The sequence below is a fragment of the Musca domestica genome, unplaced genomic scaffold (genome assembly GCF_030504385.1).
Source record: "Musca domestica strain aabys unplaced genomic scaffold, Musca_domestica.polishedcontigs.V.1.1 56, whole genome shotgun sequence".
Lineage (NCBI taxonomy): Eukaryota > Metazoa > Arthropoda > Insecta > Diptera > Muscidae > Musca > Musca domestica.
Genome location: NW_026712356.1, coordinates 5,221,238 through 5,246,137, shown reverse-complemented (window position 1 = coordinate 5,246,137; position 24,900 = coordinate 5,221,238). Strand labels below are relative to the sequence as shown.

The 24,900-nt window shown below is 34.0% G+C and overlaps 1 protein-coding gene across 1 annotated transcript; it reads right to left on the bottom strand.

Moving 5' to 3' along the window:
- Positions 1-4,713: 4,713 nt before the first annotated feature.
- LOC131805461 (uncharacterized) lies at positions 4,714-6,704 on the bottom strand. The gene is made up of 2 exons (XM_059128639.1): positions 5,623-6,704; positions 4,714-5,545 (listed from the first exon to the last, which is right to left on the bottom strand). The coding sequence occupies exons 1-2, from the start codon at positions 6,578-6,580 to the stop codon at positions 5,220-5,222; spliced, it is 1,284 nt and encodes a 427-aa protein (XP_058984622.1). The 5' UTR covers positions 6,581-6,704; the 3' UTR covers positions 4,714-5,219.
- Between the last annotated feature and the right edge of the window lie 18,196 nt (positions 6,705-24,900).

Sequence of the window (24,900 nt, the reverse complement as noted above, 5' to 3'; positions counted from 1 at the left end):
TGATTCTCCGTATTCCTTTTTGCTTCCGCTACTAAGGGGGTGTCTTCAATCTTTTGAGCCGGCTGGATGTCGTTGACTCTCTCGTACTCCACAATTTTTCCTCCACTTTTAATTTTTCGTTGGGCGCCAATTAAACATAACGTTCTTTTTCGAGTGACAAAATGGGACTGACTTTATTTTTCCTTTATTCTTAAAATTAAGTTTTGTTGGACAATGTATTTAGTGCAACGTTAGCACTTTTGATTTTATTATTTCTTAGAGTTAGGTTTCTTAAAATGTAAGCATTTATCTGTTGTTTATACGAATGAATGACATGAATGCATTGTAAGCATTTTGCAAGCATATTTAAGTGCCATCGAACTTGCACGCGCAACAGAAACAGAAATAAAGAAGTTAACGTTAACTTATAAAATCAAAAGGGGTAGCGAAGCGCACCGGGTTCAGCTAGTACAATATAAAAATGAAACAAAAAATTATGCCAACTAACTAAACTAACTTTTTGAAATATTTTTATTTATAAATATAATTTTATGTACAATTTGTAGCCGTGCTTGATCTTTGGAAATTTTATCAGATTAAGTACGAACTTTTGCCATCTTGTAACTATCTATACTAGAACATTAATTTGTTTCTAAAATAAGCAAATGTTTTCCAATTACTCTGAGTACGAACCATGCTTATTGGCTTTTCTCTTAATAAGGTAAACTGTATGCTTGTCACGCAATTTGTTCATGTCAAAAAGTGGAAACGCTCTCACCCCTAAAAACACGAAACCATCATCATGAAGTTGAACTCTATGTCCGAAGGGAATACCCGATGTCGTAAATATTCTCGGGGTTCTGGCGAAAACATTTATTTGTTTTAATCGCATCGTAGTGGGATTAATTTTAGTAACAAGTCAATTAGATAAAATTACATTATTTGTATTCAATAATGGTATGAAGAAGAAAGGGAAGTCAAAAATAGCTTCTGAATAGTTTGTTTCTTTCGATACAGACTAATTCGGGAAAAGTTTATTTGTGGTGTAATATATTATTGTTTGAGAAATTTCTCGGTTGATTGATGTATTTTTTCTTATGCTATGGTTTCTAATTTTTGTACAAAGTGCTGTAATTTTGGACCAATGGCACAATCTTTTGTATGAATTAATCATGAATAATTCTATAATATTGCACAATTTTTTTATTGAGCATCAGAACTAATTCGGTGACTATCAGATTAATGAAAGTTAAATAGAATTTTGCGTATTTTTATACCCTACAACACTATGTGTTGGGGTATTATAAGTTTGATTGGGCCAAAAATTATGTAAGACCTGGAAATATTGATTTCCCACAGAGGAAAGTATATATGGATCTCCCTATCTCGTCGAGCTGAGTCGATCTACAGGTCGCAATTATGGCCCGATCTTCACGAAATTTAGAATGGAGGTGGGGCTAGGGTCAGAATAGAACCCTATTTCTTTTGGAGATGATCGCAAAATATTTAGGGGTTGAAATGGACCAAAAACTGAAAAAATTCCTGATTTTGCAGTTATCAAAAATATAGACCAATTGAAGCGGAAATTAGCAAGTGGTTAGAGCATAGGGCTGGGCAGAAACCTTCATGGTCATCGGGTTATATTTAGTGAAATAGACCATAACATTAGTGTTAAATAAAAGTCAAATTTTCCATTAAACCGCTAATATTTTTAATCCCGGCGAAATAACAGATAGACGAAAAGGTCAATTATGACCGTTACGTTGATGCCGATAGTAAATATATATATATATATATATATATATATATATATATATATATATATATATAAAATGTGTATATACAAAGGAACCGATTTTGACATATTTTGTCAATTCAGAATGCCCTCTTCGCATAAAATAATAAAATTAAAAAAAAAAACACAATAAAGGATTCCAATAATGATGTAAATAGCATTGTAGCACTTTTTGGTACTTTTTTTTATTTTTTTTATATTTTTTATCGCAAGCGATTTTTTCCATTTAACTTATCATATTGAAGTGTACATTTTGTAATATTTTTTTACCTTACAACACAGGTTGGGGATATTATATACAGATTGCAATTATCGTCCGATCCTCACGAAAATTTTCATAGGGTAGGGGTAGGCTCAGAAGGGCTGGGCTTATTGTTTTAAAAGATGTCCTTAATATATTTAGGGGTTGAAATGGACCAACAACTAAAACTGTTCCTGATTTTGGATTTGGTCATAAGGCCTTCTAACATATTGTACTGTTGTAGGGAATCATATGGTCGTCTCAGCACGACTATTGCCTTTTCTTACTTGTTAAATATAAAATGGTTCATTTAAAAATAATATATAATAGTGAATTTTTAAACATATAAATTTTAAACATATATACCCTCAACATCCCTAAAAATTCCTCGTAGACTCCATAAAGTATATATATTCATAATCAGCATAAATTTTTAAGTCGAATATCTGTCGTGTGTTGTAATCACGATACAGCCCAAATTATTTTACGTAGAACGTCAGAATTTTGCGGAACCATTTGTATTGTGACTAAGATGGCTGGTATTAATAATGTAACGGTACCTCTCAATATTCGGTATTTTCATGATTTTTACCACATTTTTTCTACGGATTTGTCAAAATATTGGTATTTTTAGGTCATAATGGGTTCATGCTCGTGTGGCGAAACATTGTATGTATGGGTCCACGTTTTGGTGTAGTCCCCATATTACGGTACCTCCCGATATTCCGTATTTTGATGATTTTTGCCACATTTGTTTACAGATTTGTCTAAAAATTGGTATTTTTAGGGTATAATGGGTTCTAGTTCCGGTCGCGAAACATTGTATGTATAAGTCCACGTTTCTGTATAGCCCCATATAACGGTAACTCCCGATATTCGGTATTTTCATGATTTTTGCCACATTTTCCCACGGATTTGCCAAAATATTGGTGTTTTTAGGTCATAATTGGTTCATGCTCGTGTGGTAAAACATTGTATGTATGGGTCCACGTTTTGGCATACCCCCATATAATGATACCTCCCGATATTCGTTATTTTTATGTTTTTGTCACATTGTTTCACGGATTTGTCTAAAAATTGGTATTTGTGGGTCGCAATGGGTTCTAGTTCCGGTCGCGAAACATTGTATGTATAGGTCCACGTTTCTGTATAGCCCCATATAACGGTAACTCCCGATATTCGGTATTTTGATGATTTCTGCCACATTTTCCCACGAATTTGTCTAAAAATTGGCATTTGTGGGTCATAATGGGTTCCTGCACATTATATGTATAGGTCCACGTTGTGATATAGCCCCCACATAACGGTACTTGCCGATGTTCGATATTTTTATAAAAATTGGTATTTATAGTTCATAGTGGGTTCTAGCCCGCTGGCAGAACATTGAATATTAAGTTCCACGTTTTCCTATAGCGCACATATAACAATACCGATATTCGGTATTTTGATAATCCTAGTCCTGTTTACCTACGAAATTGTTTAATATTTGGTATTTTAGGAGACTTGATAGATGAAGTATAGAATTGTCTATAGAGGTTCCCGTTTTGGAATGGCCCCATATAACGGCCTCATTCTTTTTATGGGTTTTTGATAAGTTTAACTGCATTATCCAAACGGTCTTAGTGGTATATGAAGTTTAGAGTGAAACACGCTAGAATGCAGACACAATTATATAAAATGTTTCTTTTACCCTAAGGTGGAGGGTATTATAAGTTCGGCCTGACCGAACTTAATGTTTTTTTACTTATTAAATATAAAATCGTACATTTTTAAAAAATATAATATATAATCGTGGATGTTTAATATATAATCAAAGATTCTGTATTGTGGATTTTTTTCAAAAATATTCTTTGGACTGCAGATCTTAAAAAAATATATATTTTAGAATTTGGGATTTTTGAAGATAGGGGAATTGCATGAAAACAAAAAAAAAAAAATATTTTCTTAGTTAAGAACTAATGTTAAGAACTAAAAAAATGCATAAGATAATTTGATAGTCTAAAGCTGTAACCGTTTATTTTGATAGTGGATTTTAAAATTATTTTTTTTTTTACTTACTTTTTCTAATATTTTTAAAATTTTAATCGTGGTTCCTATTAGGAATATTTTTCCAAGTTCCAAGTTGAGTATAGTTTTACTCATAGACTGTTTTGGACTGGCAGAATATTGATTCTCGTGGTCCCCAAGTATTAATCCTGTGGGCAAACGAACAGCATTTTAATAAAAATCGGATAATTGTTTATACACATATTTATAATATTCTTAAATATTCAATATTTGTAACAATACATCATCTTTACATGGGCGATGTTACATAACAAATTTAAAATTCGTAAAGGTTTCAATTTGCTGCAATATTGTTGCGTTTTTTCTACATCATGCAATTCATAGCCGATGTCTTTCAATGGATTTTACGTGACGAATGGTTTTGCAAAATAAAAAAAACCCAGTAAACCGCATTGCGGCATACGGAATATTGGAATATCCCTTCTATTATGACAGAATCTGGACGTGTGTTGATGTGGTGACCGTGCATGCTTTATGTTATGTTTATCACATACTGTTTAGAACTGGTGTTGATAGTTTTGTTTATTATATATGATTATTGTCAAAAAAAATATTTATAAATAAGACCGTGCAAATTGATAATGGTAGGGTAAATGTACCAGTAGTCGGCACTTTTAGAATTTTCGCTTTTTCAATCTTTCAATATTCTGAGTAAAATCTTTCAATTGCAGAAAACTAAAGTTGTTTGGATTCCAAATTTTGTTTAGTTTTGGAAATAATAAACAAAAATTTAATTTGTTTTTAGTAAATTGGTAAAATTTGCAATTTTACTAAAACAGTGGTTTTTTGCCAGTAGTCGGCACCATTTTCCAATGCTCGGCATGTCTATTTGCCAGTAGTCGGCATATTGTATTTCAATAAAGAAAATATTATTTTTTATATTATTTTTTATTTCAAATAGTACAAAACAATTATATATTACTAATTCACAGTTTAATCTAGAATTTGAAATAGTATGGTTACCTTTAGTAAATGGATTTTTAATTAAAATAAAAATGAGATAAAAGAAAAAAAGAATAAATTTAATATTTGGAGTTTATTTTGTCTTTTAACCTAGTTACTGTTTTTAATTCATTTTGGTTTAACTTAAACTTAAACATTAGGAATAAAATAAGTTAATTCACAGGTGCATTGGTATCAGTCTTCCACATCACTGTCAAGTTCTTCGTTGAAAGAACTACGCTTTTCCCTTTTCTTTCCTCTTTTATTTTTTCTTATTTTTTCTAATTTCTCCAATTTTCGTTTCTGGCGTTCCAGTTTTCGCTCTTGTACTGCGTTTGCCTTGGCAATTTTTTCATTTTCTACTGCTTGAATATGCTCCCTCCATGCAAGTGCAGAAATTGCACTTGGAGGCTTGATTCTCGAGTTGGGTTTTACTGCTGATGTCAATCTAGGGAATTGAATATGGCTTTTAAACGATTTTGACACAGACCCTTCTTCGTTTTGTAAAAACTTGGAAGAACCTAGTTAGAAAAAGAAAAAGTGTATACTGGCATTATACCTGGGCACTACAGAATATATGCACGTTTGTATAGATTACCTGGTTTGGATAAGTTAACGGGACTTAAAACATTTCTAATAAGTGCGCTAGTTACTGATGATTTAGGTGAATCTTTCGTTGGTTTTAACGACAATTCTACATTTCTGGATGTAGTGGGAGACGAACAAAAAGTCAATATCGGTGCATTATTTTCATTTAATGGAGATGAAGAGCGTAGCCGGGTTTCTTTTTCCAAAATCCAGTCTTTATTGACTATACATGAACTGGGCTGCACGGTTACGTTGGCTAATAATTCAATATCTTGTTCGCCTTCAGAGTTTTTCAGAGACTCAATCTCTTCAACAACTATGTTAGCGTCAATTCCCCGAGAATTAAGCCTTGAACTTATTAGGTTTATTACTTGAATTGCTTTGTCGAAGTCCATTAAATGTAAACCATTATTTGCATCGCTCCTATTTGTCATTCTTTCCAAATTGTTTCTTACACACTTTGTATAATCGACGTTCTCAGGGTTAAACGGATAAAGTCCACATTTCCGGAACCCATTCTTAATGGTGTCTTCCAAATCTATTGCTGACAGCACGGAATGCAACAGAGGACAAAAAGTGCATTTTGAAAGGACTTTGTTAATATTTTCCGTTTTATTTTGCCATTCCCTCAATGTATTTTTCCACTCAGATTTCAACGGCTTAAAAACACTGACGTCCGCTGGTTGCATTATATGTGTTGTATTGGGAGGAAGTGCGTACAATATAATTTTATTATTCTCACAGAATTCACTAAGTTCCATAGTCATGTGAGACTTATGACCGTCGACAAATAGCAAAACTGGCCTAGGGACTTGATTTTCTTCTAACCATTTATGGACACAATTAGCAATGTATTCAAAGAACACGTCACTGATCATCCATCCGGTTTCCGATTTTCCGAGGAACCAGGTCTCCGGGAGACTGTTCACTACATCCTTGGGAACTCTTTTAAATGGAAAAACAACCATTGGATTAACAGTTTTACCATTAGCGGAAAAGACTAATAGTACTGTCACTGTTTCTTTTTCGTTTCCTTTTTGTATTGAATACACATTTCTGTAACCCTTTGGCGCTAAAACTTTTCCAGTTTTCGGGCACATAGAAAAACTGGTTTCATCCCCATTAAAATCCTGGATGGATCCTCCAAGATATCTGTAGCATTCTGCTCTTCTAAAAACGTTTTTAAATCGGAAAACCATTTTCTTATAGTCTCCTCCGTTACTATGGCTCTCCCCTTTGTAATTCCCTCGGACTCCCGAATGCTTAAATCAGGATGTCGTCTTAAAAATGCGTTAAACCATTTTCTGCCAGGTCGACTGTCTTTAAAAGGAGTAACTCTTTTATCCTCATTTAAAATTTTTTGTACGGTGTTTAACAATTCGTCAATTTTTATCGGAAATCCACATTTGGCCAAATCTAGACACCACTTTTTTAAATGCTCTTCTTCGGCAGTTGTTAATATTGTAGGAGGTCCCATCTTTCTTGGGCCTTCAGGAGCTCTACCAGACAGTTTGTCCTGCAAAGTTGCCCTGGGAACACCATACTTTTTACTGGCACCCAAAATTGATATATCGCCTCTTCTTATGGCATTTAGTGCGTCGTTCAGGGCGTTTTCCGTATATTTGTGAAATGATCTTTTTCCTTTTGGAGGCATCTTTGAAAAAAAATGTTGGCTATCTGAAACGTCAAATAGCTTCTTTAAAAAACCTACTTAACTTAGAAAAGTTGGTCAAAAAACACAAATAAAAGCGACTGCCGACTTAAGGACCATAGTTATGTCGAATACTGTGTAAATCCACTCAAAAATATTTTTTTTATTTGAGTAGTTTTTGGATTATTTTTTAATACTTCTCTCAAATTTTGGTGAAATTTGTCAAAAATGATATTTTTCTAGTAATTGGCAACCCCTGCCGACTATTGGCAAATCTCTTTTTTTCCTGTCCCTAATGTCGGCATTAAAAAATATAACAGAAAAATGATTAATTTGTATTTTTTAAAGTTATAAAATGATCTTTAGACTGTTATTTACTATTATAAAATATTTCTGATTTCAAAAGTATTAATTTTAATATACTTACATAGATTATTAAGTTGACGCCACCACTAATTTTTCTTTACAAACAGCACTATCGCACGTGTTGGAAGACACTCACTGACAAAAACCGTTATTCTCTCGTAATAAATGATCGATGCTCATTGTTTTTTTTTTACAGAAAGAGAGCAGAGATCAGTGTTGATGTTTTTTGCAATTATTTCATTATTTGGTCACTTCTATTCTTAGTTATTTAAGTTTATATTTCAAAACTGCCGACTACTGGGACATGCCGAACTTAGGCGCACTTACCCTATATATGTATATTAAAAAGAAACTCACTGCGAGCCAAAAATAAAGGTACAATCGACTTTTAATGCTAATAAAAAGGGATTTCGGTTGGATTAGAAATTATTTCCATAATTTCATTCATATATATTTATTTATTATATATTATTATATTTATATATTGTCAGATACGAGAGAGAAATATATACGGCCGTTTAAAAGATTTGTTTTTTCATTTTCACGAAATTTGGTATGGGTGTAAGATACCATATAGTCGGTCCCGCTTGGATATAAGCTTCGTTTTATTGTTTTAGTCAAAATTATTGATTATTTTCGACATTTAATACCAAGTTTTGTACGTCAGATTTGGTGTGTCGATATTAAAAAAATATTAAAACCCATTGATTAAAAAAAAAAAAAAAAACAATTTACTTTTTTGAAGAAAAAATATTCCTGTTACATGAGATATTCACTTCCGAATTTCTTTATGTAAGCATTACTGTTAATTAGCTTTTAATCAAATAAAACAAATTATCTTTTGTGTTTACAACAATGAGACGCTTTTAACTTAATTATTATATATTTCTTGTGAGCATTAAACATACACACAAGGCCTACACGCATGTCCTACTAATGGATTGTATGCGGATGTATTGGGACATTAAAACGACGAATTTTTATTACATTATATTAAAAATAAAAAAATCACTATAATTGTGAAATTTTGCAAGAGGGTCGCTTTGGGCACATACTTAACATTGTGCCACGGAAATTGGGTGAATATATGAATTTAGAACTCTGACATATTACACATGGTTCCCATTTTTTTTTTTGCACTTACACTTACACTTCGAATTATTATACCGTTGATATTGAGAATAAAAGTCTGAAGTTTTAGGCAACTTTCGAAACGAAGTAGGACCAAATTCTTATATTTAAATCCAATAATTCAGAAAATTATATTAAAATCTAGTATCAATAAAATGTAAACATTCATTTCTGAAAAAAATAATATTTTTGACACAGTCAAAAAAAAACTCCCTAAAAGCGAGAGAGAGAAACGCATTCCAATTCTACAACAAGAAAAAAACTTCAGACAAATTGGTCAGAGTTCCGACCTACATCGGTCAGACGCATTTGAACAAATGACACACTTTGAAGAAACTCTTCGAACGTCCGACATTTTGTTCGCTGGGGGCCTGCAATAATAGTTCCACACTAATAGTTCCAACTTTCAGCGATCTTTGAACACTAATTGTATAACGAGTGTTCCCCGACGACACGACAACAATTATTTAACCAAAATGTATGAGCACAAAAAAAAAAAAACTCTCGAAAAGCGAGAGAGAGAGAGAGAGAAACGCATTGCAAATCTGCAACAAGAAAAAAACTACAGACAAATTGCTCAGAATTCTAACCTACGTCGGTCAGACGTATTTGAAAAAATTTCAAACTTTGAAGAAACTCCGCGGACATCCAACGTTTTGTTCGTTGGGGGCCTGTAATAATTGTTCCACACTGCGTATACATACTAAATGTGACCACGTATACGTTACCTAGTACGGCTGTCATTCCTTCTTTAATACCACGAAAAAAAATATTTTTCGGAATTCCCAGATTTCTGCTCTTAGAAAATCTGATATAACGGCCCACGTTTCCGCAGGACTCCTTTAAATTTCTGAATTTTGCAGGCACAATTACCAATCAACTTAGCTGACATTAGGGTTATTGGTAGATGGGCTATCTCTATACATATAATTAATCAATGGTCCACTATTTAGTATATATTTCATATAAATATACCTCCAGAGTCAACCAAGATTGTTGTTGTTTTCCCGAAATAAAATACTCTACAGGGTGAGACAAAAACCCTGCAACAAAGTCCAACGCCATAATTTTTACATTTTTTTTTTAAATTTCATTAAATGAAATCAAAAAATATCGGAATAGCATCAGATTTTAGAATACGTTTAGAATGAAGCGAGGAACCTCATTTTGTCACCATTCTTGGGTGGGGCGTGCTGATTGGCTGAGGGTATACATCTGTTGGCGTTACCGACAGATACTTTTTAAATTGCATATGTTCGATTTTAACGTGCAAAATGATAATAGACCCAAAAATTCTATGAAAACTTCCCCTCAAAGTATAGTGATGCCTACATGTTTGACTTATAGCTTGTATTTATTTATGCACAACTGTTTTTGTATCAGAAAAAAGCTTCCCCATAGGGAAATCTCATGTAAGCCATTTTAATTAAAATTCTTAGAAAACAAAGCCCTTAAAGCGATTAATTGTTGTAATTATTTTAACTACAATTCACCAAAAAAAGATCATTGTTTCAATGAGTTTTTTTGTGTGAAAATAAAAGGGCACTGCTTAAGAAAAAAAGTTGTTTAAACCATTGCAAATTATCCCGTGGCATAGCATCAACCACAAACTCAACAACCGCTGACACTGTTACACACTGGCACACAAATGCCACAACTGTCACAGACAGAGTAACTTAATACATATAAACGTGTGCATCAAAGTTAGCGCCCAAGGACATTAAACAAAATGCTGTTGCATGGCGAATTTAAAATAGAGAGAAAGTTACACAGTGTTAGTGGAGGGATTTTATGAAAGACAATTCGTAAATTATTTAATTTGCTTAAGTTTGGATTTAAGACGATTGTGGATGACACTTTTTCATGTTATTTAACTTTGGAAATTGTACAAAAATAAAGATAAAGTTGCAGGTTTTTAATAATTTTTCGTTGGACCTGTATCAAAAAGCAGTGGTTTGAATTTATATATTTTTTTAATTTGTTTATTTTTTATTGTTGAATATTTATTTAACAAATATAACGGAATAATAAAATAGAGTATAAATTAATGAAAAAATGTATAGACTCTTCGTCAGAGTATTTAGTGAATTTGGACAATTATCCTACATGGTTGGAGTCTGAATAAATATGAATAATGACTCGATTCTTTGTAAAAATCTTGTTAATTTCCGAATTTCCTAATACAATATTTGATTTTTCGTCAATTTTTCTTAGTTAAGTTACCTTTTTCTGAAGACGACATTACCTAGTGGAAAAAATCTCAAGCCAGCGCCAGGTAATTGAGAAAGCTCTAAACAATTCTCTTTTAGGGGATAAAGTACTAACAAGGAACTCCTCGTGTGGAATTTCAGACAATTGTGGCTAAAATCATCAAAATACCGAATATCGGGGGGTACCGTAATATGGGTGCTATACGATATCGTGGACCGATATAGCCCATCTTCGAACTTTACCTGCCTGCAGACGAAGGACAGATCTGTGCAGAATTTTAGCTTCCTATCTTTATTCGTTATAACTGTAGCGTGAATACAACAGACAGGCAGATTTGGAATCGTTTTAGAATTTTACGCTGATGAAGAATATATATACATATATATATATATATATATATATATATATATATATATATATATATATATATATATATATATATATATATATATATATATATACATATATATATATATACATATATATATATATATATATATATATATATATGGGTCTAAAATTATTGTTTCGATGAGTTACAAACGGAATGACGAACTTAATATACCCTCCATACTATGTATGGTGGACAAATATCAATCGGGTTTGCTGCCAGATTTGGAATATATCGACTACTTCCTATACTTTATATGAAATATGAGCAAAATTTTGGAAAATGTGGAAATATGTCTGAGTTAACAGACATACCAAACGGAAGTATTAAATTTTCATATTTTATCTAATACAGATAAAAATATTGGAATGGTCAAAATTTGAAGGAAATCGAACATTCATATCCAATGTTATGCGAAATCATAAATTCCGATAAATGACATATTTATATTTCTGGTTAAGAGAAATATTAAGATGTAGCAAGCTGTAAAGAATCGTCGACTATATCTATATCAACTTCAAAATAGATCTTGTGTTAGCAAAAATGTTTGTATTGTGAAATTTTAAGAGATTTGGATGTATATTTCGCTTTTTTTTCAAACTCTTGAACCCTAATGGTCCGATCTATACCATCTTTAAAACAGATCTTGTGTTGATGGAAATATTAAGATGTGCCAAGTCTAAATGGAATCGGATGTAAATTTCGTGTTTTATGAGCTTCATGCTCCACAGGTACCAGAAGGAGTGGACCGATATATCCAATCTTTACACCAGACCTTGAGTAAATAATTTCAAGACATTCGGGCTCTACATCACATTTCATAAGAGTTATAAGTATTCAACATTTTGATGGAGTGAACCGATATTGTCCATTTTCGCACCTAACCTAGCACTGACGCAAATATTAGGATTTGCAAAGTTGGAGCAAAATCGGATTATCGGTTCTCTTTCTGTGCCGAAATAATATTTTTTTTGAAAATTTCGATCTTTTGTGTGGGAGGTACCAGAAGTAGTGGGCCGATATTGATATTGCCCATCTCCGAACTCGGTCTAAGTTTGACAATAATATTACGGTGCACCAAGTTTGGATCAAATCGGATACCCCCTTCGGGAGTTATCGTGTGCACTGGCCAGACAGACATACGGACGGATGGACATCGCTTAATCGACTCCAAATATCTGAAACGGATTTGGTCCAAAGATACCAAGTCTAAAACCGTTAAATGATATATACCCTATCTAGCCATATGGCTGAGGGTATAATTAGTCATGTGGGTGAGGGTTTAAAATTACCAATTTTATTGCAGTGCTCCGGAATCGATTCAAGACCATCGGATGACCACTTGTTGGAATTGCATTTTCATAAGCATTCAATTAATACTCACTTTTAATACCCATATATCAGTTGTGTAGAACCAGATAAGACCCGAATATTGTATACGAACGTGTATTTACCCTACCAAAAATTACTTTGCCGTAATCGCGGGGTACCGCTATATGGGGACTATACGAAGACGTGGACCTGCACAGACAATTTTTCATCTTAGGCTGTGGTATCCATTACGAACTTCAAATATCAATTTTGAAATAATTCCGGTAAATAATGTCGCTAAAATCATCAAAATATCGCATATCGTGTCCTATAAGAAGCCGTGGACCTATATGGCCCATTTTCAATACCAAAAGTCATGCATCCATAATACACATTTGAATACATTTTTATCCACTTACTGTATTACGATCTGAAGCTAGCGTGATTTCCACAGACGGATAGACAGACGGACATTACTAAATCGACATAGAATTTTATGCTGATCAAGAATATATATATACTTTGTGGGATCTAAAATGTATATTTCGAGGTGTTACAAACGGAATGACAAACTTAGAGGTGTTACAAACGGAATGACAAACTTAATATACCCTCCATACTATCGTGGTGGGAATATTAGTAGTCATGTTCGGTATTATTATATTTCGGTGACCCAATTAAGAATCTCAGTGTGCTATAACTCCTAAAAACATTTTGATAAAGCCCATTAAACGTTATCTCCGATTTCGAGGTATTTCAAATATTTGGGACCAATTTCGCAATTATTTAGCCATTTATTTCAGAAGTTATATCAGTACAACAAACACATACATCCTCAATTTTAAAAATCTACTACAACAACATCATGATTGCTTGTTTCAATTAAAATATAGCAAAAAGTTTACAAACATGCACAATTTAATAAGATTCACTTAAATTTAAACACAATTATATATTTAAAAAAATTCGGAAACCACCAACTTGGTCACAATTCCCAAAAGAGCCATCAATTTTGTTGCAATTTTTTCTTTTTTTTTTTCATTTTTTTTTTTCTTTTTTGTTGTATATTCCCAGTATGAATAGCGCGCATAACCTTGAACTGTAGCATTCGCCATTGTTTAAATATCACGTATTTGGGTCATTATTTTTACTATATAACTATTTTATGCGGTGGCCTTTTCGTGGTTATGTGTTGAGTGTAAAAAATCAATAAATCATTTAAACAATCACGAGGTTTTACAAATGTATGCAGTTTAAACAAAAAGTTGGTTGAACAACATTAAAAATGGGTGATTAAATATTTCTATAAGAACAGGGTAAAAATTAATTTCAAATGAGATTTAAATAAAAGTTTAATAAGTCTATTGGTGTTGTTGAATTGAAATACGGTCTGAATAAAATATAATCATGTATATTCCTTTAGCTTAAAATACAATGCATTTTGGTACGTCAATTGTATTTAAGGGGAGAAATGATATATGTATAATTCACATTTAGTGAAAACATATGTACTTGAACTCTGCGAAAAAAAAAATTACAAATATGAAATTTGGCATCTCGGGTGTGAAAGGGTTCAAAAATATATCATACTAGCTGAACCCGGTGCGCTTCACTACCAATTTTGATTTTATATGCATTCAAAATTTTATTTACGAATATATGTTGGTTAAAAAAAAAACAAATTTAAAAGTTAAAAAAAAAATTATTGTACTACTTTAATGCGTAAATAAACAAAACCATTAGAAAAGCAGTAACATGACATACATACACGAAGGGTTTGTCCGTCTGAATTATTTATTTCATAGCAAATACCAAGTGTGCAGTAAACTGCAATCTTTTGAAGTTGAGTGGCATTTCTATTGCAATTAGTGAATTCGAGATAGCAACATACTTCGTCGTAATAAGCGTATTTCAAATTAATTGTTGTGTTGTTTTTTTGTGTTAGCTTAATATCCCAATCTGATCCGATTTAAATATAATTAAAAAAAAAATACTTTTACACCAAATTCCGCCACACCTTTCATATTTCATTGAAATTGTTGCGTCTAATATGTGAAATCGGCCGAGAATATATATATGAAAGCTAAATCCAAATCTTAACTTATTTCCAATTAATGCATCATATTTATTATTATAACCAAATTCCGCCACATATTCTGAATTTCATTGGAAACGGTCATATATATCGTGTTTGGTGCATAACATGTATGAAATCGGCCGAAATATATATGTAAGCTATACCCAAACCTCAACTGCTTTCAATATAATTTGGCAATTTTTTCTGGTGCCAGATTTCGTCTCTCTCGCTTTGGGTGCATCAAATATGTGAAATCGGCTGAGTATATATATAGGAGCTATAATCAAATCTGAGCATATTTGAATATAATTTGTCAAATTTATTTTTGTACCAAATTTAGCCACTCATGCCGAATTTCATTGGAAATATGCGAAATCGGCGGAAAATATATATGGGATCTATATCCAAATCTAAACCGATTTCAATTTAATTTGACAAATTCATTTTGGCTCCCAATTCCGTTACTTATTTTAAATTTCATTACAATTGGAAATACATGTCGTGTTTGGTCCATCAAATACATGGAATCGGCCGAAAATGTATATGGGAGCTATATCCAAATCTGAACCGATTTCAATATAATTTGGGAAATCAATTTTTTAGATAAAATCTATCACACGTTTCAAATTTCATTGAAATTGGGGATACATAGCGTGTTTGGTGCATCTAATGCTTGAAATCGGCAGAAAATATATATGGGAGCTATATCCAAACCTGAACCGATTTCAATATTATTTGACAAATTTATTTTCGGATCAAATCCCGTCGCACATTCCAAATTTCATTGGAATCGAACATTCATATTGTGTTTGAGGCATCAAATATGCGAAATCGGTCGAAAATATATATGGGAGCTATATCCAAATCTGAACCGATTACAATATAATTTGGCAAATTTATTTTTGTTCCAAATTCCGTTACGCATTCCAAATTTGGAGACTGTATCTTTAACCGATCAATAGATATGTGCATATAAAATCTAGATTTTTGGGAGGTACCTCCGATTCTGATGCTATATCTCCAGTTCCAAGTGGAAATTCAAAAATGTATATAGCCTATGTTACTGTCAGGCGATGTTGCAGTATATATGGAAATTTTCAGGAAAATCTATTCAGCGGTTTTCGAGTCCATAAATTACAAACAAACAAACATACAAACATTTTCCTCTTTTATATTAGTACCGAGAGAACTCGACTTGAACGTTTTTTTTTTGCAGTTTTGTAAGTAATATCAAAATCTATATTTACATCATTATGGGCATCTTTCAATGCAATTTTTTTTTTTTTTTTTTTTTTTTTGATTTTATACTTTTATGCTAAGAGGACATTCTGAATTGATAAAATTTATCAAAATCGGTCCAGCCATTCTTGAGATATAACCATTCTAGCTAAATCCCCTTCCTTTGTATGTACACATTGTATATATTTGGCTCTATATATCCGATGTATTTACCATCGGCATCTACGTAACTGTCAGAATTGACCTTTCCTTCTATTTGTGATCTCGCCGGAATTAAAAATATTCGCGGTTTAATGGAAAATTTGTTATGTTATGGCCTATTTTACCCACCAAATATTACCCGATTACCTTCCAAATTGGATGGCTTCTGCCCAGCCATAAGCTCTAGCCACATGCTAACTTCCTCGTCGATTGGTGTATAATTGCGACCTGTAGAGGAACTGTAAAATCAGGAAATTTTTCAGTTTTTTTAGCTTCTATTTTGGTTCTAGCCCCACCTCCTTCCTAAATTTCATAAATATCGGACCATAATTGCGACCTGTAGAGTGATTACAAATTAACGTGGACGGACGGACATACATAGCTAGATCTACTCAGCTCGGCGAGATAGGAAGATCCATATATACTTTCCTATGTGGGAAACCATTATTTCAAGATGTTACATAATTTTTGGCCCAATCAAACTTATAATGCCCCCCAACACAGTGTTCTTGTTTCTGTGTTCTTAAAGAGTGGCATATGAAACTTAGGCTATGTTTATTACAATCGAACACCTTTCATCAATTATGATTTTTCCATCATTACTATCTTTAATGTTCTTCCACACAATAAAGTTGTGTTGCACACACACACACACAACAAGTATTTTAGTGTGTGTGTGCGTGTGCCTAATATTCTTTTTCACTTTTTGTTTAGCTTAATTTCCGGACTACCTTTAGCACGCCTAATTAGCACGTTGAATAGTTCTTTGTTTGTTTTAGATATATTCTAGAAAAGGTTTTCTTAATTAGAAGCAACTAGTCATAGTTGTTCAGGATATTATGAGAGTGAATGTTGAGGGGGAATGTTCCGCAACTTTTTTTACTTAAAGCAACACTGAATGGAAATGTAAGAAAATTGAGCTGAAAAGATAGAACAGAAACCTTAAATCAATATGTCTTGTATGATAAATTTTATTTAATGTGAAATATAGCTAGTTGGTCCAATCCGCGTTAATGACCAATAACTGAGCTCAATGCATTGTAATGTTTTCTCGTTTTTTTGGTTATTGCTGTAAACCTTTGGAATCCATTTCTCTAAGGAGCTCGTCATGCATGTTATTTTAATAAAATGTTTAGTGAAAACCTTTGTCCTACCTTCATGATTATATAATGTTTACGGATTAGCAGGCGTTTTGTATAGTTTGTAGTTTTAGTAATTTCTAAATAAGAACAAGTAAAAAAGTTTTTGCCGGTTTGTCGACAGATTTTCAGGGTGAGATGAAAAAACTTCAACCAACTTCAGACTGCTGTCATTTTAAGCCACTCGTCCGACTCTTGTTACAATTATTCCAGTGATATCTCATTTTATTGTTTACAAGCGTACAAAAGAATTGTGGTGCAAATTTTCCAGAAAAAAAAAGTTATTCGTGATGGAATTCAAGCGTGAGCAAGTGGATGGAAGACACAAAAGAGCTAAAGAGATGCTTCGTTTAGCCGAATGATGTGAACTGCCGAATTTGGTTTTCTCCGATGAGAAAACATTCGTTGTCCAGCAGTTTGTAAACAAACAAAATGAACGTGTTTACTTGTCTTGTTACTTGTCGTTTGGCCACCAGAACTCACGCGCCGGTCATGATGATGGTGTGGGCCGCCATAACAGCCGATGGTTGCTCTCCGCATACATCGATCGTGACATCAGAATAAATGCCGTATATTATCTCGAAAATGTTCTGGAGGGTGCATTGAAGTCTTGGGCACGCAAACATTTTGGCCGCAAACCTTGAACATTCCAACAGGACTCAGCTCGCGCCACCCAAGAATGGTTAAAAAAAGGAGGTTCCTCGCTTCATTTTCAGTGCACAATGGCTACCAAAATCTCCGGATACCAATCCGTTGGACTATTGTGTCTGGAGTATTTTGGAAAGCAAAGTTTGGGCCGAAAGTGGTGAACTGACGAATTTTTCTTCTCCGATGAGAAAAGATTCGTTGTCAAGCAGTTTGTAAACGAACAAAATGATTGTGTTTACTTGCCAAAGAGGTCAGCTGAACGTGTACACCTTCGGTTGGCCACCAGAACTCAATCGCCGGCCATGGTGATGGTGTGAGCCGCCATAACAGCCGATTGTCGCTCTCCGCTCGTATTAATCCACCGTGACATCAGAATAACTGAATAACAGAATAACTCAAACATTTTGACCGCAGACCTTGGTCATTCCAAAAGGACTCAGCACGCGCCACCCAAGAATGTTTATAAAATGATGTTCCTCGCTTCATTTTCAGCGCTCAATGGCCACCAAAATGTCCTGATACCAATCCGTTGGACCATTGTGTTTTGAGTATATTGGAAAGAAAGGTTGGTACTAAAAAGTACCAAAGTGTCGATCTCCTCAAGCAAGCGCTTCGCCAGGAACGGGCCAAAATACCGGGCAGCGTGTGACGGTTTCATTGGCCATTTGAAGGCCATAATTCGTGCCAATGGTAACCAATTTGACCAAATCTAAACTTATTTTAAAATTTGGTGATATTTCCGAGATTTTTTGCTTTCATTTAAAATTAAAAAAAAATTTGTACAAATTATGTCGTTTGACTTTGTTGCAGTTTTTTTATCTCACCCTGTAATAAATAAATAAAAATTAAATCCGTTGAGGATATATGTGGTATCTTTGTTCAAATCTTAACAGTTAACCAACAGTTTCAATAGGCTTTGCTCTGTTTGGACAAAACAATTAAATTTGCGATTTGTTGCCAGAATTGGAAAAATTATTAAATTTAAATTGATTATGGACAGACACCGAACCACCGTGTGGTGTTAGGTATACACACTAATTTCGATGAAGCTAGAAAATTTACTTTTGGTCAAAGAATTCGCATTTGGAACCATGGTGAGTTACAATAGCTTTGTATTTTGAGCACTTTTATTTTTATACCCTCCACCATACTATGGATGGTATATTAATTTTGTCATTCCGTATGTAACTCCTCGAAATACTCATTTCAGGCCCAACAAAGTATATATATTCTTGATTCTAAGACGATTTAGCCATGTCCGTCTGTTGTAATCACGCTAACTTTTTAACAGAATTTTTTAGGGATTTTATTTATTTATTTATTTATTTATTTTTTTTTTTTTTTTGAAATTGCCAAATTTGTACCAAATGGTGGAGGGTATTAAAAGTTCGGCCCGGCCGAATTTATAGCTTTTTACTTGTTATTTATTTATTATACTCTCCACCTTGGAAAGGAGGGTATATTAACATTGTCGTTCCGTTTGTAACATCCTTAAATATTCGTCGTAGACCCCATAAAGTATATATATTCATAATCAGCATAAAATTCTAAGTCGATTTAACGATGTCCGTCTGTCTGTCTGTCTGTCCGTCTGTCCGTCTGTCCGTCTGTCTCTCTGTTGAAATCACGATACAGCACACATTATTTGACGTAGAGCGCCAATATTTAGAAAAGCAATTTGTATTGTCTGGGATGGTTGGTATTGAAAATGAGACATTTCGGTCCACGTTTTGGTATAGTCACGTATAGCACCATATTCGGTATTTTGATGGTTTTTGTCACATTTTTTCACTGATTTGTCTAAAAATTGGTATTTATGGGTCATAATGGGTTCTAGTTCGTGTGGCGAAACATTGTAATTATAGGTCCACGTTTTGGTATAGCCCCCATACAACGGTACCTCCCGATATTCGGAAATTTGATGATTTTAGCCACATTTTTTTCACGGATTTGTCTGAAAATTGGTATTTGTTGGTCATAATAGGTTCCAGCTCCGGTGGCGGAACAAAGCATGTATGGGTCCACGATTGGGTATAGCCCCCATATAACGGTACCTCCCGATATTCGGTATCTTGATGATTTTTGACACATTTTTTCACGGATTTCTCTGAAAATTGGTAGTTGCAGGTCGTAATGAGTCCCAGTTGGTGTGGCGAATCATTGTAACTGTAGGTCTACGTTTTGGTATAGTCCCCATATAAGGGTACCTCCCGATATTCGGTATTTTGATAATTTATTCCACAACTTTTCATGGATTTGTCTGAAAATTGGTATTTGTAGGTCATAATGGGTTCTAGTTCGTGTGGCGAAACATTGTAATTATAGGTCCACGTTTTGGTATAGCTCCCATACAACGGTACCTCCCGATATTCGGAAATTTGATGATTTTAGCCACATTTTTTTCACGGATTTGTCTGAAAATTGGTATTTGTTGGTCATAATAGGTTCCAGCTCCGGTGGCGGAACAAAGCATGTATGGGTCCACGATTGGGTATAGCCCCCATATAACGGTACCTCCCGATATTCGGTATCTTGATGATTTTTGACACATTTTTTCACGGATTTCTCTGAAAATTGGTTGCAGGTCGTAATGAGTCCCAGTTGGTGTGGCGAATAATTGTAACTGTAGGTCTACGTTTTGGTATAGTCCCCATATAAGGGTACCTCCCGATATTCGGTATTTTGATAATTTATTCCACAACTTTTCATGGATTTGTCTGAAAATTGGTATTTGTTGGTCATAATGGGTTCTAGCTCCGTTGGCGAAACCTTGCATTCATAGGTCTCCGATTTGGTATAGCCCCCATATAACGGTACCTCCCGATATTCGGTATTTGAATGGTTTTTGCACACATTTCTTCGCGGATTCGTCTATAAATTGGTATTTATTGGTCTTAATGGGTTCTAGCTCTTTTGGCGAAACACTGTATGTATAGGCCCACGTTTTTGTATAGCCCCATATAGCCAAATTTCGGTATTTTGATGACTTTTGACACATTTTCCCATGAATATATCTAAAAATTGGTATATAGGCTCTAATGTTTCCTTTACCCTAAGGTGGAGGGTATTAAAACTTTGGCCCGGACGAAATTAATGTTGTTTTACTTGTTTTTAATTTACATTTAAAAAAGTTGGTAAGTGAAGTATTTTCATTTCCAACCTATTTAGTAACATCAAGTGCCGTTTTATTCCGCCATCTCTTCGGCTATCTCCTGAACAATTTTTGTTTTCATTTAATTTGTTGGGCACGCGTACACACACAGACGTCAGAACAAATTGAATGAATGTCCTCATGGACAAGTGAATCACTGCAATGCAGTAATTTTTGTCTGAACACTTGAAGGCAACCTAATTTTATGCCACATTAATTTGTGGTTAAACGCGCTCGAATATTGTGTTCATATCGTAAAATGCTGTCTTCAATTTAAAGCGGTTGTCGTTCGGGCTAAAGACTTTTCTCTACACTTGTTTTTGGCACTTGGAAAGAAGGGAATTTAATTTATAAAAAATTGTATAAAAATTAACTCTAAAACAACTGGAAATAAAGGTTTCATTAATGAGAAAAATGTGACCACAAGCGGCTATAACCAGCACCTGCATAAACATCGATTATTCACTATGTTTTCAGCTAGCAAACAATTTACAAACTACATTCAAATCATTCCCACGTTTTTGGGATGTGGGTGCCAGAATAAATGCTTCTCTGTCAGTCTGCCTTTATTGAGTTTAAATTACAATTTTATTTTTGGCAATATTTTTGCAACTGTGGGAGTACACACGCGCTATGTTTCCATCTATGGAATCATCCAAAAGGTAATAATCCAAGCAGTACTCGTAGTTCGTTTCATGCTGTGGTGAGAGCTATACGGCCGTTATACAATTCATTCAGTATCTGGGATGGATTGAACATATCCTACTAAAAACAAGTAGGGATATATGATACTCTACACCACTATACATATTTAGTAGAGCTCCCGTAAAAAATAAACGTTAATATTTGAAATTAATGTGAAGTAGATCAAACAAACTATGAACATTATTTGAATGCGTATCATATCTTTAAAGTAGTTATATTTGGTTTCAGACGGAACTAATATATTGGTGGTACATCCACTTCTGAATCGATTTTCACAAAATTTAATGGAGGCATTTTTATCTCTCATACCAAATACGATTTCTATAAAGTGCATAATATCACTTCGAGATGGATTATATTAAACGAGTAAAAAAGCTGTAAGTTCGGCCGGGCCTATCTTTGAAGATCCTCCACCATTTGGAACGAATTTGGCAATTAAAAAAAAAATAAAATCCGTTAAAAAATCAGTTAAAATCTTACAAATACCGAATGTATCCGTTATTTTGGGGTTTATACGACGACGTGGACCTACATAGGCAACTTATGTCATAAGCCATTGCAATATTTAAATGCGAAACTTGAAAAAAAATCGGTGAATAATGTAGCTTAAATAATAAAAATACCGAATATCGGGTGGTAGCTTTATATGGGGGCTATACGAAGACGCGGACCTGCACAGACAATTTTCTGTCTTAGGCTGTAGTATTCATTGCGAACTACAAACACCAAATTTGATGCAATATTTAAATGCGAAACTTGAAAAAAAATCGGTGAATAATGTAGATAAAATAATAAAAATACCAAATATCGGGTGGTACTTTTATATGGGGGCTATACGAAGACGTGGACAATTTTCTGTCTTAGGCTGTAGTATTCATTGCGAACTACAAACACCAAATTTGAAACAATTCTGATGAATAATGTCGCTAAAATCCTCAAAGTTTCAAATATCGGGAGGTACCGTTATATGGGACGAAGACTTGGACCTGCACAGACAATTTTCTGTCATATGCTGTACTATCCATTACGAATTTCAAATACCAAATTCGAAACATTTCCGGTGAATATTGTCGCTTAAATCACCAAAATACCGAAAAAGGGAGGTACCAGGGAGGTGGGGGCTATACCAAAACGTGGACCTACAATACCAAAAGTCCTGCAGACATAATACACATTTTAGAGCAATTTTATCTAGCTACTTCATTTCGTTCGTTGTGATTTCCACAGATGGATAGACGGACGGGCATCGCTAAATCGACATAGAATTTTATGTTGATCAAGAATATATGGGGTCTAAAATGTATATTTCGATGTGTTACAATCATATAAAACATGTATACAGGAGCTTTAGCCACATCTGGTCTGATTTTCGTTAAATTTGAAGCAGTCGTTTCTAGGCTGAATTAGGTCGGATGTGCTAAAATACATCCTTCTTGGGCAAACATTACACATTTGGCGCACAATAAAATTGAAAAAGGGCGAAGATACAGGGTTGCCCAAATTCGACGGACCTTTGGGCCCTTTGGACTCATTCCAATCGACGAGGCTTGTCCGCAGGCAACATTCTTTACGTCAATTGAATTTTGTACGGGAACAAATGCAAATCAATGCGAATAATCCATTGTAAAGTGGACCGAGTCATGCCCAACTGCTGAGAATGGCGTTTTTGGGATGTTCTTGGGGACCTCTCAACACTGGCTCGTACGGCAGCGATATACTCGGCCGATCGCCTTGGTCGACTTTTATATGGCCTCTTCAGATTAGAAAGAGCCTTACCTGTCGAAAATTTTTCGTATAAACGCTTAATGGTGTTCTTAGAAGGCGCACTTCTCACGTTTTTTAATGTTTTAAAAGCACGTTGAGTTTTCACAATTGACTTCTTGTAAATTTCAACTATTTCAGAGCGCTCGTGTGGCGTGTATTGGTTCATGGTAAAAATCTGCTTGGACTAACGCTTCAAACGCGGTATGTTATTAAGCGATGTGACATCTCTATCAAAAGTTATGGCGTTTCCAGATGGGTCCGTCGAATATTGGCAACCCCGTATGTGTGGTAGTTATATCTAAATTTGAACCGATAATCACTAATTTCGGTAGAGGTGGTCCTTGGGACAATCAAATGATGTAGGGAAATTTCATCTTAATCGGACAATAAATGCGACCTGCATTTTGTTCGCAAATAGTGATTCTATGTGGATGAGAAGAGTAACTATGGGTCTATCTCCTTTTCTTCTCCATGTTACAAACAAATGCACAAAGGCTTAATATCCTGACCACAGTATGGTGTAGGGTATAAATATCGCAGATCTGTTGACCATGGTGTTCATCCTTGGAAAATATATATTTGTTAATGATAGGAGAGAGAAAGAAAATTGAGAAGGAGGGTGTTTAGAAAAAAAGAGAGAGATAGAGTACAGTTAACTGGCAAGCTTGTAGATGATGATGATGGAATCTATATATACCAAATAGCCCATGTCTCTTCTTGGATACCCATGTTATCACATTCATATTGCTGTTGATATTTTCTTCTCTGGGGTATGTCCAAAACCGGACCGGAAAACTGGATCGCATCCATAGTTTTTCTCAACTTCATAACTTTTTTTAATTTTTAGATCAATCGAAGCATATCGCCTAAACTCATACTTGTTACATCATTGCACAATGGTCTATGTATGGGGAGGTGTTAAAAATGTTTCTATACAACTAATCGTTCTGATTTTTTTTAGAGTAGCTTCACACTTAGACGTAGTCACCATATAAAGGTATCCTCCGATTTAAAGAAATTTGAAGATTTTAGTTACATTTTAAAATGAAATAGATTGAAATCTATAATCTGGTGTTTTTAATTGATATCTGAAGTTAATACGTGTTCAAAATTTGAAATATCTCACACAGAACCTTACAGCCGATTTTACTTGTTTGAGGGATTTTAACCGATTTATCAATTCGATTTTCCAGAAATTAAATATTCGTGTTTGGGATAGAGTTACAAACTGAATTGCCGAAAAATGTCAACATTGAACATGTATAAAATTGTCTATTAACTTTTTATTATATCTTCCATATAA

What these genes read in the sequence shown, in the direction of transcription:
- LOC131805461 (XM_059128639.1), bottom strand. Translation starts at nt 6,580, where the DNA reads ATGGTTGTTTTTCCATTTAAAAGAGTTCCCAAGGATGTAGTGAACAGT. An exon ending in CGTTAACTTATCCAAACCAG is followed by an intron (nt 5,546 to 5,622) that starts GTAATCTATACA and finishes TTTTCTAACTAG; the next exon opens with GTTCTTCCAAGTTTTTACAA.